The sequence below is a fragment of the Wolffia australiana genome, chromosome 14 (genome assembly GCF_029677425.1).
Source record: "Wolffia australiana isolate 7733 chromosome 14, ASM2967742v1".
NCBI classification, from domain to species: Eukaryota; Viridiplantae; Streptophyta; class Magnoliopsida; order Alismatales; family Araceae; genus Wolffia; species Wolffia australiana.
The window spans coordinates 15,472,483-15,497,345 of NC_135848.1; the positions used below are offsets into that span (position 1 = coordinate 15,472,483).

General features: G+C 42.3%; 1 protein-coding gene across 1 annotated transcript in view; it reads left to right on the forward strand.

Annotated features, from left to right (window-relative positions):
- PIR121 (transcription activator) overlaps window positions 1-24,863 on the forward strand; it is a 108,634-nt gene that overhangs the window by 4,351 nt on the left and 79,420 nt on the right. The window contains exons 5-14 of the mRNA XM_078585773.1: window positions 155-274; window positions 3,085-3,155; window positions 14,327-14,419; window positions 14,699-14,768; window positions 14,910-14,974; window positions 16,229-16,424; window positions 16,555-16,706; window positions 17,280-17,373; window positions 20,880-21,092; window positions 23,290-23,501. Coding sequence (XP_078441899.1) covers window positions 155-274; window positions 3,085-3,155; window positions 14,327-14,419; window positions 14,699-14,768; window positions 14,910-14,974; window positions 16,229-16,424; window positions 16,555-16,706; window positions 17,280-17,373; window positions 20,880-21,092; window positions 23,290-23,501 — 1,286 coding nt within the window. The remainder of the gene's footprint in view (window positions 1-154; window positions 275-3,084; window positions 3,156-14,326; window positions 14,420-14,698; window positions 14,769-14,909; window positions 14,975-16,228; window positions 16,425-16,554; window positions 16,707-17,279; window positions 17,374-20,879; window positions 21,093-23,289; window positions 23,502-24,863) is intronic.

The following is a 24,863-nucleotide window of genomic DNA, read 5'->3' on the forward strand; positions in this document are numbered from 1 at the left end:
CCATGTGAATATTGTTTTCTCGTTGAATGAACATGAACTATTTTATCATTGATTTAGCACCTGTCTTAAAGAGATTCGTGAAAAAATGTTCTTATGCCAAAAAAACCTGTTGAGAAAAGGATTTCCATTGTCATCATTTCTTGATCATTTTCAGCTCCCCGAATCTATGAAGCACAAGCAGACAGAGCTATATATGGAAACATATCAAGTCCTCGATCTGGAAATGGGTCGTTTACGTGAAATTCAACAGTGGCAAGCTTCTGCCGTTTCTAAGGTTTGAATAATTCTGTATTGCCATTTTGTTCATTGATTTGACTGATTATTTGTCTTCCTTTCATTGTACTCCAGTGTCAATGTTGTTTTATTAATTTGTAGAGGTATTCATGTAATTATTCAGTGAGAAATACCTCGTTATGATTGAGAATCAGTATGGTATTACAACCAAGAAACTTAGATCTGACAAAACAAAATATTTGTCATCAGAAGGCTAACTGCCTTATATTTTCCTGTCTTATTTACTGTTTTATTTATCTGTAAATGTGGGCCCCATATTTAAGGGGCCCTCTTACTTATTAATTCGCTAGTGCACTCTGATATGGGCTCGGCCCATTTATTTGTAAATCACTGGTTTTAAACTAGAGAAACCCTAAGAGTTAAAAAAGGAAGCTTTTTTTGTGTTTTCTTCCTGAGCTGACTGGCGGCTAGCTCAAAATGCCGACCAACCATGGAAACTACTAACTGTTGAGAATATGCTGAGAACCAGTCCAAGTCCAAGAAGAATCGGCCCAAGTCCAAGAAGAATCTTATCGAAGCCCATCAGAGGGAGAATCGTTACTTGTGGGGCCCACTGTCTAAAGCTAATGGCTAGTAAAAACTAGCCGTTAACTAGCCGTTACAGCAAGTAGCCGTTAGGTGACTACTATACAAACGGATTGTAATATGTATCTTTTATACTTTTCTTTTAAGTGAAAAATTATCTTCTACTCTTTTCTTCCTCTTCTACCTTCTGCACTACTTCAATCTTTATTTTTCTAGACACTAACAATATTATTTCAACAATATATTGGCAAATATTTTCTGTGATAAAGCTATTCTTCATGAATAATGTGTGAATATGATATGTTCTTCACAAGAATGTATCATCGGCTTTCAAATAGAAGAACCCAACAGAACGCACGTGCGGATGTTTGCACGTGCGAATCAGTTTAAAAAGAGGAGCAACACGAGCTGGGAGAGGATAAGCATTTTCTAGGAAGTCTTACCGGTGATCGGGAAGAAGCAGCGGAGCATTGGGGGCTGGAGCAGCAGAGGATCCATCCGCGGCTGGAGGGGAACTCGTCCATCTCTCTCTCTCTCTCCAGATTTGTCAGAACATTCTAGAGACAGATTTCTTGATTTGTTGGCAATTGAGCTCAATCGTGTATTCCTGGTTAATTCCTTTTGCAATACAAGCTGGATGTATCAGAATACTCCCAAAAAATGGGATTGCGGCGAAAGAGATTGGCATGTTGTTGCTACCACGACTATCATGGTCAAGTTCTCAGATAACTCTGGGTGATGCACTCTTGGCGGCTGTGTATTTAATCGATCGATTACCTTCCAATAAGTTATAATATAAGAGTTCTATGGAGCAGAAGTCGATACACTTTTCATTAGTGAATGTGAGTTTTCCTATTCTGTTGGGGGTCTTTGGATGTACAGCCTTCGTACACATTCACAATCTTCTGCGCAAGCTCACTCTAAGATCAATCAAGTGTATCTTTCACGGGTAAACTCTTACCCACAAGGGTTTCTTGGGAAATCTAAGCATGAAGAAGTTCTTTCTTCAGTTGATGTGACTTTTAATGAAGAACATATGTATTACGCTTCACTAAGTGAAGCTACTGAAGAGAAGTACCATGGACCAGTCAGACCGGACTGAACCGGGACATATGTATTCCCTTGAGGTTTCCTGTATCAAAGCCGACTCAACCAGAGAGAAGAAACAGAGTAGAAAGGAAAAACTCACACCCAAAATACTTCAACCCATGTTCAAAGTTTCCTCTACTTCCAACTCACCCTGTCCGAACAAGCAAGGAGCTGCCGGAATGGCAGACCTCCCCTACGAGGTGCAGGAATCCGAGGATGGTTCTGAAAGACAATGGGAGAGAGAGAGAGTGTGAGATTGCCTGAGAGAGAGAGCGAGTGTCCTCTTCTCCCACAGACCGCCTTCCTCTTTCCTCTTGATCCCCCTGTCCTAATCAAGGCTTCCGCGTCCCGTTTGGGCCTCGCCCTCCGGTGGGCTGGTAACCGACCCATCAGCAGCTCCCAGCGCGGGCTGGGGCTCCTCCCACCCGGCTCCTTTGGCCTGACGCCGATATGTTTGTATTGGGGCCGTATCAGTTTCCTGTATCAGAGGCAGAAGCACGGCCCCTAGTCATCGATGAAGAGAGACCAGCATAAGTGGATCTACAGGATGAAAGCCTAGAATGGCCGACTGCCCCAATGAAAGGAAAGAGGACATGTACCAAAGAGGGTAGGTGCCCTATAACATGTACCAATGAGGGTAGGTACCAAATAGGTACCAAACCAGCTGAATATCCAATGATACCGACAAATGGCCAACGAAATCGGTAGATTGTATCACGAACAATGTAGAAGAGGAATGAGAGAAAGATGGAATCGAAGATGAGAATGCGGAACACATAATGGAGATTTCGAGTAGAGCTCTCCCCTTCTGGAATCACAGGCCCGATTCTGCTTTCCCAGCCTCGGGTTGAGACTTGCAACCGAAACTTGAAAAAAGACCAAAAGTGCTCGTCCCTTTCAGTTCTGCTTATTTATATCCTTCTCACACGTGCTGTATTAGTCAGCAAGTGGTCTTCTTATTGATGACTTTTTCTTTTCTTTCTTTGGTACTTCTTGGGGAAGAAGCATTGTGTATCATATAAGTAGAGACAAAGTTCGCAGAAAAATGAAAGAACAACAAAAGATTCATTTCTTGTCAGAGAAATTGGACTGAGTTCGATGACAGGCTCTGGTTCACCATTATTATCTTTAAGTTGCTGTGAAGCTTCTGCTGAGACATTCTTCGATGTTATTCAGCTTGCGATGGACATGCAGAGATTTTCAAGGCCTGAACGCTTGATAAATGGACCAACAGTCACACATTTATGGTACATTTTCAGTCCTTTTTCATTGCATATATGTGGATATTATTGTGGTGTCTAAATGGTGGAAATTCCGATAAGAATCTCTCATTGAACATGTTGTTTGATAGTTTTTCCATTTCTCTTTGAACATGGTTTTTCGAAGTTGATTGCAATGTGCATTATGTTTAAACATAAGCCATTTGGACATCCTCCTTGTGTTCTTGTATGATTTTTTTCTGTCTTTTTTGAAAAAAATATTTTTCTACATTAATTATCCCAATGTGTCGAGATAAAAATGAAATTTGTTAACTATCCTACTAAAGAGTAGGGTTGGAGATTTAGGACCAAGGACCGGTCAGACCGGACTGAACCGGGACACGAACAATATAGGAACAAGACTTGAATCCACAAGCCTTGCTCTACTTGAAGCAGCTATATTGTGAATCTGCAGAACTAGCTGGAACTATCTTCGCCAACCCTTTAGTCCACAAGGGGTTGTGTTTGTCCACAAGCACTGAAGCACTCACTACCAAAGATATCCCTCAGAGAGGAGAAACATGAGTTCCAACAAAACAATACACTTCAATAATAATCCTTCAAGGTACATAGGGGCCTTAAACAGGCCACAACAAGTGGGGGTTCGTCCATAATGACAGTACCCATGAAAGGACAACTCAAAACATTGAGAAAAATAATTGTCTGACAAGCTAAAATAAAGAATAAGCAGCCTGACAGGCCTGAGCAGAGATATTCTGCAGATTCTGGGGCCTGTAAAAGCTGTCAAGAGATATCCTTTAGATCAAGAAGATACTGATTAGACAAAACAGAATATCTGCAGCTCTAACAAGCTAGAGCAGAGATATTCTATATATTATAGCAGAAGAAGAATCTGTCAGAGGATTTTGTCAGAGAAGAATCTGTGAGAGAAAAATATGTCAGATGATACTGTCACAGAAAAATCTGTCAGATGATCCTGTCAGAGGAAATCTGTCAGGGGATTTTGTGGGGCTCTAGGTACTTTTCTACAGCTCCGTTTAGCTTCTAATTTGTTAAGTTGATATTAAAGTTTCTAAGTTCTTTAATAGGGCTTGACAGTCCCGGTCCAGCCTGCTTTTTAGCAAAGACCAAAACCTTACCTAAATTTTGATTAGCTGAGCTTGTATAAACTACTCAGTCCCTTTGGCTCTTCATGGAAGCTCTCCAGGTCCTTGTATAAAAAATCCGTGCAAGGACCTTGAAAAAAGTTCATGAAGAGACCTGTTGCTGATCACGCAAGGGGTGTGACAAAAAGGTGTGATTAGCTGAGCTTGGATCTTCTCCTGAATAAGATGATAGCGAATTTCTCATGTGGAGTTCCATATATCCTCTAGATGGGTGAAGAATAGATGACTGTACCAGGCCGAATGTAAGGACTGAACATATCAACCATTAAGGCACCAAGAGTTGTGGGGGAAACCTGAATCAATTGGGGTTCTAACCCGTTCAAAATTTGGACATTTTCGACAAGATCTTCAGGAATCAGCTGAAGCATGGGGGATCCTATGGATTTTCTGGAGCTAGGCTGGTGGAGCTGATCTCTGCATCTCTTTTCCTGGTTCTCCCATTCATACTCTTATTCTTGATCTCGACTCAAGGAAAGCTATCATTACTAATTTTGGAAAGTTCTTCAATATTCTTGAAGTACTTTGATGGATTATATCAATATTAATGTGTTTGTTGAATTCATCGGTCAACAAAATTTAATAGATTGGAGGTCTGGTTGGTTATCTCAATTTAATAGATTCATTGGCAGAGAGTATGAGAGCTCTAGATCTGTGATGAGAACCTTAGATTTCTTATCCGGAGATAGGGATTGAGGAGAACTGGAGGTAAGATTGTGGCCAAGAACTCAGAGGGCGGAGGAGAGGGCAATAAAGATTATCGACCAAGGGAGATAGGCGGTGGGAATAACATTGCCGGAGAACGAGACGTAGAGCCAACAGCTTTCATATACTTTTTGGCTGCTCTCCTATTTCTAGAAAATACATGCAGAATAGAAATTAAGGAAAATTCACTAGCGGGTAAAATGGGGAGAATTCCCTAGATGCAATGGGGATCCTATCAATCTGTAAACGTGTCTTACCTAAAGGAGTTCTATAGAAGCATGTACGACTCCATGGAACTCTAATTTAGCTATAGGCACAGTCTATTTGTTTCTTCTTACTATTCATTAAAATTGTCTGTTTTACAAATCTGGGTAAGCCTGAGAGCCACCAGGTGTGTTAGAAGAGGATCCACTGAGCCGTTGATAATAAATTTCATAGAAACGTACAATAAAAAAGCTCATTGTGTTCAACACATGGATTTGTCTACCAAAGAAACTCTTAGAAAGAAAACTGATAAGAACCTCGAGCCAGGTTTTTATCGGAAGGAGGGTAGAGGGCGAGGCGAGGTAGACATCCCCGGGGTAGGAGAGTAGAAACAAGAATGATAGGAGGGGTCGAACAGTGGAGGCAGGGATCGACCAGGGAGGAGCGGTCTGATGACGCGGTGAAGGATTTACGATCGCGGGAAAGGGGATTGTCAGCCTCTAGAAGGGAACCGAACGGCAGAGGTAGGGTTCAGACTGAATGAGAGCTGGTTGAAGATCCAGTGAGATGATCACCTGGAAAGGGAATCGCTGGACGGTCTGGGGGACGTGACCATGACAGGGAGGATCGAGATAGTGATCCAAGGGGCCAATTTTACCTTAATTCTTGACTGCCCTCCTCAAGGGAGGGCTACACATATTTATAAGAAAAGGAAGCTATCTACCCTAAACATGAGATGAGTAAAGTGCCCCTAGCGGGATAAAAGGCCTAAGATACCCTTGGGGGTACAGGATCATATCAATAACCTAAACTAGGCCAGGGATGCGAAAGATGGAGTGACATGAGAATAATATCACATGGCAAATACTGCACCTTCTCTTGAGATCAAAGACTGTTGTTTGTAAGTCTTTATTAACATATAAACCCATTCTGTATAATACATGCATTTATCCACTGATATGATCCCTGCCGCTTAACGTATCGAGAAGGGAGATGTAGGGACTTTGGCGGGATTGACAATGCCGAGGTAGACGAGGGGGACGGGAAGCAGCAGGGTGGGCGTCACCAGAGGGACCCAACGTAGTCAATGTCATTTGGTTAGTTACCGAAAAGGAATACTGAATTGTAACTTCATATCCTGCCCTCCAACGAGTAGGCTACAGTTTAGATGGGAATGCAAATGAAAGGAAGCAAAGATGAGAATGCCCTTAGTGGGCTTACTAATGGGAATACATTGTGACATCTACCAAAGAAGCTCTTAGAAAGATTAGTGAATCTAGGCCAGGGATGCAAAAATAGAGCAACATGAGAAAAATAGCACATGGAAAAATATCACATAGAGTGACATGAGATGAATTTTTGCATCAAATATGTTATTGATGATGTTAATCTCCTTATAGGTAGGCCTAGGGTTTGCCATTTTGGACCGGGTACTGGTCAGACCAGAGAGGACCAGGACTGGTCTGGTCCGCCATTTCAAGATGGACTGTACGGTCAGTCTGGATCCGGTCAGAGGGTCAAACTGATTTGGGACCAAAATTTGGTCACTCCCCCCTCTTCCCTGTTCGTGCTTTCCAGTCTCTCTTCCCCTCCTTTTTCGTCTTATTTTCTTCTTCGTCTTCCATGCCAATTTTTTTTACTTTTCTTCTTTGACTTTGCCGGTCCAATCATGTTCCCCCCTTCTCTCTCTCTCTCAGTCCATTCATGGACAAGTCCGGACAGGAACCGGACCAAACTTTAGTTAAGGTTTTGGGTTCTAGCTGTAAACGGGGATCGGATAGGGATGGGAAAAAAACTTGTTTGTTTGTGAACGTATGAACGAACATGATCGAACACGAAAAAAAAAAGGGAAAAATGCCATCTGGATGGGTTTGCGAACCGTTCACAAACAGTCATCTGAAGGTGAGGATTTTTGGTTGGCTGTTGGCATGGAAAAGGTTAGTGACAAGAGTCTTCCACAAAAGGCAATACCCAGATACATCAGCACACTGCCTGCTATGCTCAAACGGGGAAGAAGACTGCAAACACCTATTCTTTGAGTGTTCTTTTGCTCAGGAGCTTTCAACAGTGAAGGTAACCTCTGAAGATGCGTTCTGGGAATCAGTCCAGAAATGCAGGGGCAGAGGAAATGAAGAAGACAACTGGGCACTGGCAGTGCTATGGGCAATTTGGGCACTACCGGTGTTGTTCCAGGGAAGAATGGTTTCCACGGACAGAGCTATACATGAAGTGAAGGAGCTCATGACCGCATGGTTTAAGCGGGTGGTGAGTGAAGTGGGAAGGGGCTGATTTTGGTTGGATTCTCTGAGAAAGGACTGTTAAGTCCTGGTGGAAAGGCCACCAGTTCATCGGGTGAGCGTCTCTTTTTTTGTTAAAAAAAAACCCTTCGTCCATAGCGCATCACAAGTTCCTTTGGCCACTGCTTTTAACTCTGCCACAGAACTAGATCTTGCAATGTCATCTTGTTCCGTCTACTTGTCAACATATTCCCCCCAACGTTGCCTCCATATTCTGCATCCTTAAATATTTCTACTGAACTCCCCCATCCATTCTCGAATAGAATTCCATGTCCCATAGTTCTTTTCTAATACACTAGTACTGTATACGCCAATGCAAGGAGATATGTCCCTGTACAGGCGCATCTATAGAGTTGTACCAAAATTCAAATTTCTCAATAGACATCCACTTGGCTCAAATCGTTCTTCTTCTGAGAGATTAGAGAGGTGAGCCATGAAAAGAGGTTCTCTGTGTAAATATGAGAATGGAAATTGAGAATCCTCACGACTACACCAGTAGATTGATCAAGAGAATGTAGGAAAGAAAGAACAATATATTCACATAAAACCCATTAAAACGTTACAACGAATGCAATCGATCCTTTATAGTCTTGTACACAAGAGGAGATGACCGTTGTAGTCCAACGGTCATCTCTTAATGGGCCCGTGCGAGATGGGCCGGACTAACACCCCCCCTCAAGTTGGGGATAGATGTTGAACATGCCCAACTTGGACACCAAAGCTTGAAATTGTGGGCCAGGTAGGCCCTTCGTGAAGACGTCGGCTACTTGCTCCAAAGTTGGGATGTAATGGGGAACAATAAACCCATCATCAATGCTTTGCTTAATGTAATGACGTGCCACTCGTGCATGCTTGGTCCGTTCATGCTGGACGGGGTTCTTGGCCATGGCAATAGCGGATTTACTGTCTGAATAAAGAGTGAGCCCCGTACCAGGAAAGAGATGTAAGTCTTGTAAAATATCTTTGAGCCACATGCCCTCACAAACACCCTTCTTTAAGGCACGAAGTTCAGCTTCAGCACTGGAGAGAGATACTTTTTTCTGCTTTTTACTTCGCCAGGTAACGAGGTTGCCTCCGATAAAACTGCAATAGCCCGTGGTGGACCGACTATCCTCAAACGACCCTGCATAATCAGAATCGGTGTAGAGAACCACAGTAGGTTCTCCGCCCGTCCGGAACAGGAGACCTTGGCCAATAGATCCTTTAAGATTGGCAAGAGTGTGATCGGCTGCTCGTTGATGTGACTCCCGAGGGTCACTCATAAACTGACTCAAGGAGTTAACGGCAAAGGCAATATCAGGGCGAGTATGGTTGAGATATAACAGTCGCCCAATAAGTCTCTGAAACGACGCCTTGTTCACTGGGGCATCTTGACCATGCTGCTCAGCCTTTAGCTTGACATTGATGTCGACCGGACGGCAGTCCAATTTACCGGTTTCCCGTAATGGATCAAGGATATACTTGTGCTGGGACAGGACGATTCCAGTCTTAGAGTATGCCACCTCAATGCCCAAGAAATAGGTAAGAAGACCAAGTGCTTTAATATCAAAGGAGCTAGTGAGGTGTGCTTCAAGGTTCCGAATTTCGTCCACATCATTCCCCGTGATTATAATATCATCAACATAAACAATAAGAATGGCGATTTTCCCGTGAGGACTATGCTTGATGAATAACGTGTGGTCTCCTTCACTCTGAAAAAACCCGGCAGCTAGCATGGTTTGGGAGAATTTTCCAAACCAGGCGCGAGGGGACTGCTTGAGGCCATATAAAGATTTCTTAAGGTGGCATACATCGCCTGAATTGCGACCCAGAGAATAGCCTGGGGGTGGTGACATGTACACTTCCTCTTCCAAGTCCCCATGTAAAAATGCATTTTTGACATCATATTGAAACAATTTCCAATCAAATAGTGCTGCCAAAGCGATTAACACACGAATTGTATTCAACTTTGCCACCGGAGCAAAAGTCTCAGTATAATCAATACCATATGGCTGAGTATATCCTCGTGCAACCAGGCGAGCCTTATATCGTGCAATGGAGCCATCGGAATGATATTTAATAGAGAAAACCCATCGACTGCCAACCACCTTTTTTCCAGCTGGTAGAGGACCCATTTCCCACGTATGATTTCTTTCGAGTGCTTCCATTTCCGCATCCATAGCTTGCTTCCATTCAGCCGACAGCATGGCTTCGTTGACTGTTTTTGGGACTGTCACGGTCAATAAGGCTTGAATTATTTTATTATACTCCGGAGAAATTTGATTATATGACACATAGTTTCCAACAGGATATCGTTTTGTTTGTGTGCATGCTCGGACACCCTTGCTGATGGCAGTAGACCAGCCATTGTTGCTAGGAGTGTCGGCACACACCGCTGCATCATTACTTGTATTGAGCTCTGAGATATCAGGCTGGTCTTCCTCCGAAAGTGAGCAGAGAAGCGGATCTGCAACGGCCGGTGGACCCATGTTGGGTGGTGCGGAGATTGCCAGATGCTCATTGTCACTCATCAGCACCTCCAAGTCGAGGTTCCCATCGGACCGGCTTTCTGCGTCATGAAACATCCTTCCCTCGTCAAAGGCGACGTCTGCTGTAGTGTAGATGCGTCTGGAGCTGGGATGATAACATCTGTAACCCTTTTGAGTCGATGAATACTCCAGGAATAGACACTTGAGAGCCCTGGGGTCTAACTTTCCTGCATGGTGAGCATGTACATATACAACACAACCAAATATCTTGGCTGGCAAGTTAGTCTTTAAACATAAATGTGGAAATTCCGAAGACATAAGATCAATAGGGGAAGAGAAATTTAAAGTTTTGGACGTGGTGCGATTTATGAAATGGGTGGCCGTGGCAACAGCTTCACTCCAGTACTGTTTGGGGCAGTTTCCTTGGAACAGAAGAGCTCTAGTTGTAGACATAATATGACCAAGTTTCCTCTCAGCAAGTCCATTCTGCTGAGGAGTGTTTACACAAGAGGACTGATGTACAATTCCCTGATCTCCAAGATATGTTGTGACCTCTCCAGAAAAATATTCTTTAGCATTATCAGTTCTGAGGACCTTGATCTTTCTATTGAACTGTGTATTAATCATTTCGCAAAAGAGTGTAATGACTGATGGAACTTCAGCTTTTGATTTCAGCAGATATACCCAGGTATATCTAGTGAAATCATCAACAAATAAGATGAACCATACATCACTATGGACACATTCAAATGCAGCGGAAGATCGATGGTTGGAAAGGGGAAAACTCGTTCTTTTGTGTTTGGCAAATTGACATGACTCACAAATCAGATTGTCCACAAAGATTCCGTTAAACAAGTTGGGGTATACATGTTTCAAAAGATAGAATGAGGGGTGCCCTAGTCTTCGATGAAGAAGGATGACCTGCTCTTCACTTTGGGTGTTGCATGCCATTTTTCGATGATTACCCTCCTCCAATCCGTCTTGTAGGAGAAGCCCTCCTTCCCGTCTAACAGATGAAATCTTCTTCCCGGTGTCCTTTATGCACAAAAAACAGCAATCGGCATCGAGAATGAATCTCAAATCAGTATCAACAACCAACTGCGTTAGAGAGAGTAAATTTGCTTTAATTGCTTTTAATTCGGGTATGTGTAAAACATCCTTTAATTGCATTCCCTTAACAAGAACAGTCCCTCTTCCTTCTACTTTTAAAACCCCACCATTAGCGGTAAAAACTTTATGACCACTAGAAACCAGTTCATATGATTTAAACAGGGATTTTTGGGGTGACATGTGGTTTGTCGCCCCTGAATCCAAAATCCAAGATGATGTTATGGAACTAGTATGATTGTGAGTAGTAAATGCAAGGTGTTTACCTGATCTGGCCAATGATGTGGAGCTAATCTTCTGCAAAATTTTATTCACTTCGGATTGAATGATTTTCTGAATCTCGCCCCCGTCATTACTCTTCTTGGTGGAGGGATTGCTCCCTTCACTCGCAACATACGCCTTCTTCTGATCTCTAGGTAGCCAAAGGCCTTTCCGGATCTGCTCCTCCTTCCAAGCCAATTTTCGGCAGTCCTTTTTTACGTGGCCCTCCTTCCTGCAATAGCTGCAAACTGGGGGGTCGGGGGGATTACCTTCTTTAGAATTTGCTTTAGGAGCCTGCATAGTAGGTGCTGTAGAAATTGGAGTACTCCGTGGTTCACCCCTTTTTGCTAGGTGAGCTACAGAGGGCTGAGGAGTAGACTCTTCTTCCTTGCATATCAATTTTCTTCGTCGCTCTGCCCCTTGTAGTTCGGAGATAGCTTCTGCCAGCGTTGGAAATCGTTCCCGATGTAGTAGTTGACTCCGTAAATTTTCATATTCTGGATTTAATCCCATCAGAAACGTAAGTGTTCTGAATTTGACTTCTCGCAGATAGGAGGGGGAATTTTTATCTCCCGTGGGCCATAAGAGATCCAGCTCCCTCCAAATAGCTTTGAGCTTTGCCGAATATGAAGATATAGACATGCTGCCTTGCTTCAGTGTCCTCTCTTGTTCCCGGAGATCAAAGACCCGAAAGTCACTATGAGTTTCTGCACAAGATTTATTAATCTCTTCCCACAAATCGCGAACACAGTCCATAAGTAGATAATCATCTCTTTGTTCTTCTTCCATATTTCGTATCATCCAGTTGACAATTAGCGCTTCTTCTGACTCCCAGATATATAATTTGGGATCATCCTCTGAAGGTGCATCTTCTGTCAGATGTTTACCCAAATATGCAGCTTTAAGACTTCGTTGAGCAAGAGTAACCCATTTTTGACCGTTAACTCCATTGTATTTCATATCCAGATCAGGTAAGATCACCCTGTTCTGGATTGTAATATCAGTCTCTTTGGGGGTCGAAATTTCAGACTCCTTTTCCAACATCATTGATCGGGATTTACCACCCATAAAGCTTACTTAACTGATAAAGAACACGAGTAGAGAATTACCGACCTGAGCTGTGCGCCGAGTCGATGCTTGCCGAATGAATACGGCACAATAATATAGTAGATTTTGTTGTCCTTTTGAAGTATCAACGTCCGTCGAATGAGTACGGCCACCTGTTGTTGATTCTCCTCTTGAAGGCAAGACTGTTGCCGAATGGATACGGCCCCAATGAATAATCCCGTTTTGGGATAGCACAAGAGTTTTTCCCAAGGAATGATTACGGAAGAAATGCTCAATAGAAGAAATGCCCAATAGGAAAAGAATCAGACTTCGCCAACCTTTTTTCCTGCCGAAAATAGCAGATCGGACTTCGCCGACTTTTTCCGCCAAGAAGATCTGGCTTCGCCGATCTTTTCCGCCGAGAGGAATAGAACGAGCTTTGCCGGCCTTCTCCGCCGAGAAGAGAAGAACTGACTTCGTTTTTCCTCTGAGAAGATCCGGCTTCGCCGATCTTTCCCGCCGAGAGAATCAGGCTTCGCCGATCTTTCCCGCCGAGCAGAACAAAATGAGCTTCGCCGGTCTTCTCCGCCGAGGAGAAGAGAACTGACTTCGCTGAGGATCAGCGACGCACTTCACCGAGTATTTTTCCTTTCCGCCGAATCCAAAAATAGCTCTGATACCATGAGAATCCTCACGACTACACCAGTAGATTGATCGAGAGAATGTAGGAAATAAAGAACAATATATTCACATAAAACCCATTAAAACGTTACAACGAATGCAATCGATCCTTTATAGTCTTGTACACAAGAGGAGATGACCGTTGTAGTCCAACGGTCATCTCTTAATGGGCCCGTGCGAGATGGGCCGGACTAACAGAAATGGAAGGGGAATGACAAAGGATTGTTGATGACTGGCTGCTGCTCTTCAGTGGGAACAATGTCAAGCCAGTAGAGCAAAAGGAGGAGAAAGTTATGGCCGAGCAAGGAAGAGAAAGGTGATGCTAGGGGAACTTACATCTTCAATCCTACTGAAGCCGGCTTGAGAAGGGGTTTAAATTGCTTTATTTGTGGGGGGGAGCATGTGGGTTGGACCCAATTGTACGCCGGATGCCGGATCATATCATGATGTGCTTCTCCCTTGGCTTGTGCATGAATTGGCTTTGATGACTATGAACACAGGTGTCTCCAGCAGACTTATGGAAACCCTAGACGAGAAGGGAGCTTCTGTTTGAACAAAAGAAAACCACACTTTTTCCGCTACTTGAGCCTGGTTTAAATACCAGGTTATAAGATACACATAGTGGGCTGATAGTAAGGCCATTAGTCTAAAAAATGGAAATGACTGACAAATATAGAAAAAATGAGTAAAAGAAAACGAGAAAAGAGAGTAATAGAAAACGGGAGTAGTCTGGCTGACAGGCTTAATACAAAAAATAGAAAAAAACATTATCTGTTAACTCATGTGAGTGGGCTGGGCCCGCTTAGTCTTTTGATCGAGGTGAATAGGATGTAGGTGACAATGTAGATTTATATGGACTGGAGAAGTCATGCAATCCAACATGGATCTGGATTCTCCACTACCATATCAACTTCTCCCTTCAAACTATAAGTCATCTGGGCCACCCCTCTGAGGACTCTGCCACTCTAAAGTAAGTCATGTTCAAAACTCCAATTGAACCCAGGATGCTGGATCAATGTGGGACAAGTAATCATCGTGAGTATATTTGATAAGTGTATATCATTAGGGAACTGGTATAACACTAACGAAAAGATTGCCATTAGAAGAATGTTAGAGAAAACAAGTTATGTATCATGAGAAATATGATTTCTAGACAGGAGATTTCTTTCTAATCGGATTGTCTTTTTTATTACTAGTTTTTTCTTCTCATTGAAAAGGCTAGATACTAAGAGATTTAATCAAATCTTATAATGGTTTCTTCTCAGGTCGATATTGAAATTTCTTGACGTCCTGTTCCAACTTGATCACCTCAAGAATGCAAAGGCGAGCATACCGAACGACTTTTCTTGGTACAAAAGGTGCTAACTTTCTGTCCTTTATACCAACTGGGTCTGCCGTATTTCAAAATGGTTGATGGGTTTCAAAAATATAAAATGCATTACTGAGATGTTTTAAAAAAATGCATTACTGAGATGATTATCAGCAGGATGCACCATTTACTTCAAATCATGTACATTCAAGGACACTCTGTGAAATATTTTTTCCCAAATTTTATAAATCCCTGCTAGTTACCTAAAAATCTCCCGTCTTCTTTGTATACACATGGACGGTGGTATGCTCATTACAGTTCTTTTCAGAACTTTTACCCAGGTTAGTGTCCAGTGGCAGGATTTAGATTCATTACGTGAAGAGTTGGATAATTTGCAGGTATGTGAACTTGATGCCTTTTGAGCTGCCCATGAACAATTTTAGTGCTACCTTTTCTCATTAAATTTCATTTTTTAACACAATCTTGTGATGTCTGCTCCGTTAGCTAATCTGTACTAATGTAAGATGTTATCTTTACAGATCTTTCTAAGTACCAGATGGGTCATCTTACTCAATCTACACGCAGAAATGTTCAGATCAAATGCGTATCCTGTAAATCATCATGTTTTTATTTTTTTTGAAGTAGATGGGTCATCTTATGCAATCTCCATGCAGAGATGTAATTATTAAATTAGATTTTTATTTGCGTTTCTGGAAGTAATCTTTTCAGATTCAGATCTTCAAGAGAATGTAGAAGTGAACTCCCGGTTGAGGAAAGGTAGAGGAGAGTGATATCGAAGATATGAAGGTCAATTCGGGGAGTTCCAGGACTAGGAGGTCTCGGAAGAGGAGGTCAAGGAGAGGGAAGTCCAGGATTGTTTGATTGATGAGAAGGGGGTCCATGCACTGTGCCCGTGGATGGCTGCACACTAACATGACCTGCAGGAGTTCTATTCTTTGTCATCATCACTGTCTTACTCATTATCCTCCTATTGCTACGCCTACCCTTTGTACTTTTCTTCATTTTTTGGTCCTGATTTTGTTCCTGATCTTGAGGATGCTGTCCACTTCTTTAAGCTTATCCTGCTCATCATCTCCACTTACTCAAGGACAGGGGGTTCCATGTGGTGACTGAGATTGGAATGTTGTCCACCTCCTTACTCTGGACCTCTGCATCCCTGACCTCCTTACCCTCATCCTCCTCCACGACATCCTTGTCCTAGACCTCCCCTCCTCAATCTTCTCTTACTTGATCTTGATCTCCTGGAACTCCATGTCCTTGAACTACTCCTCCCCAACTTCCATGTACTTGGATCTTTCCCTAAATGTTCAGTCCAGATTCATTTGTGGCAAGTCATCACATTGGGCGCACATAATCAACTGGTCGCCTCTTGACTTTTTTCCTCGGTGTAATCAGATGACCTACATTGGGTTGGTCTTTTCTTCCTCTCTTGATATTCAATTATATGGTCCGTACCAGAAAAGTTAGGAATGGGTGTGGTTCCAGAGAAGCTTTCACTGGAGGTCTTGAATGGGAATTCTGGACTTAATAAATAACCATCCATCTGTTTGGTTTAGATATTTATGGCGGATGGGGAATCGGATGTCATAAAAACTGTTAGTACCAAAGACAAAACTTTGTTCTTAATTTATTTTCATTTTTTCTTTGATGCTGCTTGCATATAGTCTTCTAACGAAAAATGAAGCACATGTTTGCTTGAGTTTCCTGTTTGCAGATGGATCAAGGATCTTTGATCTCCATTAGATATCATTTTTTCAACTCTGCAGAGTAATTTTCGAGAAAATAATATGTTTCTGTTCCCTTATTAGTCAAGACCTTATCCTTAACTTTCTATTAGCGTCGAAGATATTCTTCAACTTCTTGTGGGGTTTTGTGTTGACTCGTTGGAGATGGACTATGCACTACTATTTCCTGAAAGACATGTTCTACTTCGTGTGTTGCCTGTTCTTACTGTTTTGTCGACGTCATCGGAGAAAGATGGAGAATCTCTGTACAAGAGAGTCAAGGTCAATCGTCTTATAAACATCTTTAAGGTATTTAAGCTCCATAAATGAAGTTTGCAAATGGTTTATCCCCTCTTGAAAATTATCAAAATATTATCCTTCCCCTTAAGTCAGTTCTCAGAGATGAAATCTCATTTGTCTTATTTTGTTATTTCTGCAGAACAATCCTGTTATTCCGGCATTTGCAGACCTACACCTTTCTCCTGTGGCAATACTGAAGGAACTTTCCATGTACTTCCAGAATTTTTCTAGCCAAACACGCTTACTTGCACTTCCTGCCCCACATGAACTTTCCCTTCGGGATATACAAGAATATCCTTGTGGATAATGTTGTTTCTTTTTGATTCGATTTAGTTATATTTTGCTTATTCTGAGTTGAGAATGATCTTGCTTTTCTTGCTTAGACTTTTCTTTGTCAGTAATCAATGCAGGTATTGACTGGTGTTTCTTTTCATAAATGCCTTTTTAAATAGATACTTTTATAAGGGAAAGTGAGTAATGTTAGTCCGTGTTGACTACATTCCGTCTTGAAAATTTTCATATATTCATACATGTGATTTTGTTGTATTCTTGACAAAAGTTTACCTTCTTATGGAAACCACCAGAATCTGTCTGTTTTTTCTTGTTATGAAGTGTCTATTTTTCTTTGACTAGTTCAGTATAACTATGGTAAATGATATTGTTAAAAAACAAAATAACTATGGTAAATGGTAACATGAAGTAGGTTTTGGGTGATCAGCGTCAATGTTAATATAACCTCTCTGCAGCTATATTTTTCATGTTTTCTGCCTCATTCACAGCTCAATTCCATTGATGCAAAAATTAGGGATCTACCTTGTTTTCAACAGTTTTCGAAGTTTGTCAGGTTAGCCTTAACTTAATCACGTTTCAGAGGCATTATCTTATCGTGAACCATGTTGAGGCTATTCGTGCTGAACATGATGACTTTTCTTTTCGTTTTTCTGCTGCTCTAAATCAGGTATTTCTACCCTCTCCTTCTGCTGTGTAGATTTTAGGCTGAATAAAGCTCCTTCATACCTAAGTACTTAATCGTGACTGAAATATTTTTTTTGAAGAAAAAATAAGGAAGACCACCCGGAGCGGTGGTCAACCTGATGCTATTAAGAAATGAAGTTGTGTACAAACCATATACAAACTGACCAAAATGGTCTGCCATTTTCCTCTCTCCAAACCAAAAAAATATTAGTGCCTTAACGTCCTGAAGGACATTCTCCATGGAAGCCTTCTTTCCCTTGAATACCACTTCACTACGGTGCAGCCATATCGCCCATAGCACCGCGAGGAGTCTCCGCCAATCCAGCTTGCTCCTGTATCTTCCGTCACCAGTTGAGGCCCAAAATGCCTGATCGGAGGACACATCCGCGCCGCCAACTGTTGCAATGCCTATATTCCCTGGGCGAAGGGACATGTGAAGAATAAGTGGGAGCAGTCTTCATCGTCTCCGGCGCACAAAGGCCACTCTGTGGAAGCCGTCGGGACCCATCTCTTGCGTACGACTCTTGTAACTTATCGTTGCTGCGCCTCACCTTGAGAGGGATTTTTGTTTCATCAATAAGGAGCATGTGGTGCTGATTGCTGAATCCTCCAGCGCCTCCCCTCTGATCTTCATATTGTCCCTTGCCACATCCATCCATCCCCTGACTCCCTCGTCTGGCTAAGATGGAAAAAGACTAGTTGCATCATCATAAACTCTGAAAATCGTGGCTCCTATAATAACCCTGTCATGATTGGGTTCCAAGCTCTGTCCCAACACTCACCAGTGGTAGTGTGAGGGCTCCGCGCTAGCGCAAAAAGTCTTGGGAATTCTAGTTTCAAGATGCCTTTATTGGACATGTTATTCGGTCCAAAATCGAAAATCAGCACCATCTCCTAATTTGGCGTCAAAAAACCCATGGATACACGGTATGGCTTGATGTAGTCCCGGCCAAAATGGAAACTCCCCTCTAGTTTTTGCCCAACGCCGCTCCCAATCAATTTCTGAGCCATATCTGTCCCTCAGGACATTCAAGACCAGGTCCTCTTCTGCTGATGCAAGTCTTACCATCCATTTGGTCAATAATGCCAAATTCATAGATTCTAGTCGGAGGACCCCAAACCCCCCCTATTTCACGGGTCTCCATACTGTGTTCCACAAGACCGGAGGCACCCCCTTGCGCTCTTCATGTTCATTGTCTCCCCAAAAGAACCTTCTAAACAATTTATCCAAGTGTTTTTCCACACCTGTTGGCATCTTAAAGACAGAAAGATAGAAAACTGGGATTGCTGAGAGCACCGATCTCAGCAGCACCAGGCGACCCCCTTTTGATAGCACTCTGTTCTGCCAGACTTCCAATTTCCTCTCCACCTTCTCGATTACTGGTTGCCATTCTGCATTTAACATATGTCTCCGTGTCAACGGAAGACCCAAATAGCTCATCGGGATCAACCCTCTAGGTGTGCCAAGAACGCTAGCACAGTGGGCCACAAATGCCGCCTTGGCTTGATTCAATTGTAGGCCTGAGAAGTCTGACAATAGATCTAATAATGTAGATAAAGTACGTGCCTCCTCTGCTGATTCTTCTATGAAGAACGTTGTGTCGTCTGCATACGGAAGGGAATGCCCGTCGGATAACTCTCTGTCTGGAATCCTCTTAGGAGGCCGTGCTCGCAGGCTCTGAGGGTGCAAGTAGCCAAAGTATCCACTACTAGAACAAAAAGTAGAGGTGCTAACAGGCAACCCTGTCTGACTCCCCTTTGTGGACGGATCCAACTTCCTTCTGTATTTCCATTCACCAGGACTGAGAATGAGTAGGATGTAACACATTGTCGCACCCAGGCCACCCATTCATTGGGGAAACCTCGTTTTTGCATAACCGACCAAAGAAATCTCCAATCAAGAGAATCATAGGCTTGAGCAAAATCGACTTTCCATCAGAAGCCCTTTGTCCCATCTCTCTTCCATGTTGATACAATCTCTCCTGCTACCACTGCTCCGTCCACTAATTGCCTTCCTGGAATGAATGCAGATTGAAATGGTCCAACTAAGTCTCCAATTACCTTTCTTAATCGGTTGGCCAGCACTTTGGCGATGATGAGATAGATTGAGTTCGATAATGCAATGGTTGCTCCCAGTTGCTTGGGCAACAGAAACAAACCAAAATTTCCTCGTTGGAATTTGTCTAACGTGTCCATAACCTCGGACCTGACCAGCTCCCAAAACTCACCAAAGAAGAATACAGGAAATCCATCTGGGCCAAGTGCACCCTCGCCATTTAGCCCTTTGATCGCTTCCCGCACTTCTTCTTCAATGAATGGTTTCATAATCTCAATCTTTTGCTCCTGTGTCACCTGGGATGCATTTCTTCCGCTCCACCTCCACCGGTTTTCAGGCCCCCGTTTAGTTACCACTCAGAAGTGTTCTGCTAATGCTCCTCCCACGGCTCGTGTTCCAGCGTATTCATGGTCCCCCACCTGCACCCTCAGTATTTGGTTCGACCGACGTCTTCCATTTGCCATCAAATGAAAGAAGCGAGTGTTGGCGTTCCCCTCCTTCAGCCAAAGCTGCCATTAATGCTGCCTCCAATCAAGCTCTATCTTTTTGTCTTCCTCTTCCACCACCTCTCTACAGGCCTTTCTTTCATTGACTTCAGCTTCCACTAAGCACCGTGTGTCCTCTACGTCATCTAGCTGTCGGACTCTTAATAGTGCTTCATCCCTTCTGTGGTGTCTCCCTTCTTGAATTTTCTTCTTGAGCCCCATAATATATTGTCTTTGTCCTGTCAGTTTGGTTGCCCACCTCACCGTGGCCGCGCTGCGATCGGGTTGTGATATCCACCACAATACCACTTCTTCCTTGAAGCCCTTCTCTCTAAGCCACGATCTATCCAATCTGAAATATGTAGATCTATTTTGGCTGACATTATCTTGCCAAATACTTGGGACGTGATCTGACAGCGGTCTAGGAAGTGCTCGCACATCAGCCAATGGGTATTCATATAGCATTTCCACTGAGCACAAAAATCTGTCCTAGCGGGAGAGGGTGGAAGGTCCCCTCGTGCTTCACAATGTGTACGTACAATTTGTCTGCCCCATTTCTTGCAATCTAGCTCCCGAAATGAATGACCAGAAATTCGCCGATCCTGGGTCCTGGCCTCCAGAACCTTTTGGTCTATCCCCCACCGTCACGGGCGATCCGTCACCGTCACCGTTACCGTCACGGGCCCTCTGATTTGTCACCGTCACCGTCACGTCATTCGTCACGTGACCATCACGGTGACGCGTGACGTGACGGATGATGATTGCCAATCCCTACGGGTGACTGCCTTTTATTTGTTTCAATTTTTTTTTCTGTGGCACTATTTACAAGTAAAATGCTTTCTTTGATTAGAGCACGCTGCAAATTTGTCATTCTGTTTATTAAGAGTTAAAAATAACTGGAGTATATGATTTGCAAAGGCAAGCTGACATCTACTCGTGCTTCTTCAGATTTTATTAGTAAGATCAGTGAATAATCCTGATGCTGAATGGTCAAGAGAGGTCAGGGGGAATATGTATGACATCATTGTTGAAGGGTTTCAAACTCTCAGCAGATGGACAGGACGTGTCTGGGACCAATGCGCATGGAAGTTTTCAAGACCTTGTAAGGATGTTCCTTTAGAAACAGAAGAAAATGGGTCACCATTCTTAGACTATGAAAAGGTAATTTTAGTTTTTCATTTCCTCCAGCCGAAATTTTTAATGTTTCAATGTCTGTATAGAGTATTTTTTATTCCTAGTTCTAAATTTTAGGAGAAAGGGCTTTCAGGGTCACCCTCTTGCCGGGGGAAGAGGTTGAGCTTCTATTATGTTCTCTCTCCTCCTGTAAGCTCAGTAGGAGGCCTCACGGGGTCACCCAAGGCCCTCTAGTTTTAGTGTATTAAGAATTTTTGGAACATAAGGCAATGTTTCTACCTTTGAATAGCCCATATCTTAGCTATCAATTCTCTTTCATATGCAGATTTGAACCTAGATTGAGGTGATAGAATTTGCTAAAATATGCAATTGGATAAGCTTGCTGAAGGAAAACTGTGCCTACTGCATGCCTTGATGTGTAATACAAATAATTTTTCTTTGGAGACTGAGTTGTGCACACTGCAACTCAGTCTCCAATGAATATGGTAGTGAGAAAGCCGGAAGTTGAAGCACGGGTGCTGATGATGAGCTGGTTTCAACTTTTAAATGCTGTTTCTGCTTCTTCAGACCAACTTAAAGAATTTTTATTCAGGAGGCATTTAGTGGTTGAGCTATTGTGGCATACTTAGGTACAAATTGTCTGTTGCAACCTGTTTATCCCGAAAAACACCTCAGTTGTTTGATGTTGGTCGACGATTTCCACTGTGATATGGCTTCAGTTTTTGAAGGATCAGTGGATACTCCTGCTGCTAAAATTCGGTCCAAATGTTCTATAAATTGATGCCCAAATTCGAATTTTCAAGCTTGATCTGGAGACTCTTCTTGGCTAATATTTCAAACACGTGGAAGATATTTTTCATGTGGCTGTATATCTTTACTATATATCAAAATATTATGAAAGAACACAAGGACAAAGCATCATAGACAGTGTTTAAAAGGCATCAGGAATATTTTCAGGCTCGATCTGGAGACTTTTCTTGGCTAATATTTCAAACACGTGCGAGATATTTGTCATGCGGCTGTATATATTGACTATATATTCAAAATATTATGAAAGAACACAAGGACAAAGGATCATAGACAGTGCTTAAAACCTGAGTGACTTGAACGTAGCTGGGGCATTAGATAACGCACAGAGCATGACATATGGGTTACAACTGATGTAAATAATGCAACGAACACAGGAGCTAGACAGCTGTGTTCAAGTTTAAATAATACAAAAGGATTATTTTTTACTTTTCAAAAAAAAACAAAAGAATTATTTTTTTTATTTGAGTATCTTAGGAAGGTGGCCCAATAACAAAGAGCACATACTATTTTGTGTTTGTGAGTGGAGGTCAGATGTAGACCATGTATGTGGGACACTGATCCTACTAATGCGGAGTCTGCAATCATCATTGCTCTCAGCGATTTCCCTCTTCCCTAGGCAGATTTGCCAATGCATAAGTGTTTTAGGTTTCAGATTCTAGTTTTTCCTATTTTCTTATTTTCTGGCCATTATTCTACGATTTAACATACTCTTTGATAGGGTTGCGTAGACATTTTAAATAAATTAAGTCTAGTGCAGATAAAAATAGAATAAGACCATAATAAAACATGGGATGCATATCATTATCGGTAGGTTGGGCCTTGCATAGTTGATGTCCATTTAAAGCCTTATCTCATAATGGATGACAGTAAACTCGTTAGAATGACAAAGAAAAGATCAAGGAATAAATGGCTGTTGACTATAAATTAGCCAATCTTGAGACATTTTATAGTCTCTGTTAAATTACTGATAAAAAATCTGTAGCATTTAGTTTGAATAAACTTAAATTCGTTGAATGGAAAGTGAGACATTTACCAGAGACTATCTTTTCAAACCTATATTTTAATTCAAGATGAAGGAAACCTTCCTGCAGGAAATCAACAAAAGTGTCTCTGAAAGTAGCAGATTCTGCGGACATATCACCCTAAAAATACTGTTGTATTGCTCATTCTGAACCGAATTTGATGTCAGAACTATAACACACGAAATCTTTCTGTTTAGTTATGCCAATTTTTTGGTCACTTTAGAAGAAATGAATAATTATATGAACTTTGGAGTACTCGAATAGATGACACATTACAAGGCGTTCTTATTGAATAATTTCTATAAGTTGAATAATGCTTTGCCTCATATCAGATGAATGATTTCATGTTGCGATTTCTGAGCTTTAAGTAATGCCCATTAACTGGCATTCAGGTGGTCCGTCTTAATTATTCTGAGGATGAAAAGAAGGCTCTGCTGACTGTTATTGCCTGCATTAAAAATGTTGGATCATTGCTTCAACGAAGTGACACAATTGTTTCCGATGCGCTGTGGGAAACTATTCATGCAGAGGTCCAAGAATTTGTGCAAGATAAACTGGACACTATGCTTCGAACAACGTTTCGTAAAAAGAAAGATCTTTCAAGGTGACTGTAGAAACTCATAATCCTGATTGATTTATTTTCCGTCTTTTTTAATAATTGTCAATATCTTCTTTTTTAAGTAGGTTTGTTTATGCCTTTTAAGATTCCTTATTCCCCTACCAAAAAGGATAAGCCTCTCCACACCCGGCCATCCTCTGTCCTGTTCATCTGCTGTAAGTGTAATATCGACTATTGTATGCTCAGCAGTTCTTCCACTCAGTGGTCTAACAGAGCACACTCCAAATTAGATTCCATGATTTGTCCCAATATTCTCAAACCGATCCTTGTGGGTTCATATCAAATAGAAAGGCATGAAAATGCGGCGTACCTGGGGTCAACTAGTCATCCAGCCAATAACAGAATAAAAATCCATCCCCTAGTCTGGCTTCAAAGAACCTCTGAATGTGTTTAAATGTCTGTCTCATGTCCTTCCAGAAAGTGAATGCCCTTCTGATTGGGAACACTGTTCCCAATTCATCTTTGCACCATAGCCGTCGCTTGATACCTTTGTAATTATGTCATCCTCTGGCCCCATTATTCTGCGTGCCCACTTTGTCAAAAGCACTATATTCATGGCTTGTAGGTATAGGTTCCCCAACAATCTTTTCTCCACCAGTTGGCAAACCACTTCATATGAGACCAGAGCCAATCACCTACCATTCTCAGAATGGGATCTTTCTTAAATAATCACCACATTGAGGCTTCCAAATGCCTTGTGATCCTCTTGGGCAGCGAATAAACTATTATAATAACAGGTAGAACATAACTTGTGGATAATGTCCGAATGAGCATCTGTCATCAAAGCCCGAAGCATTGCACCTCTTCCCCCTATCATACTCCAAACCCATGAAAGCTGATTTTGGCTCTGTTGATCTAGACGCCTGAGAAATCTGCAAAGAGGTGTAATAATGTTGAAAAGTTTTGAGCTTCCTCCATTGAGCGGTTCCATGAAGAATGCGGTTTTGTCTGCATATTCCAGTAATGGAATGGTCATTGGATAGCTTGCTGTCTGATTACCCCTCAACAAGCCATGTGCACATACATTGATTGTACAGGTGGCCAGGGCATCCAATACTAGAACGAATACAAATAGTGCAAAGGGACACCTTGCCTGAACCCCGTTTGTGGATGATCCATTCTCCGGCTGGTCTTCCATGCACTAAAACTGAAAAAGAGTGGAAGATTACAAATCTCTTAATCCATTGCTCCTAGTTCTGCCTCTCGTTGGGAATCCTCACTTTCTTATTGTGGCATTCAAGAAGATTTTTTTTTTGAACAATAATAAGGGATGAACACCCGACGAATTGGTGAACCTCCCATCAGGACCTTACAGGCCCTTCACCCCCCTTTCAATCATCTTCAAAA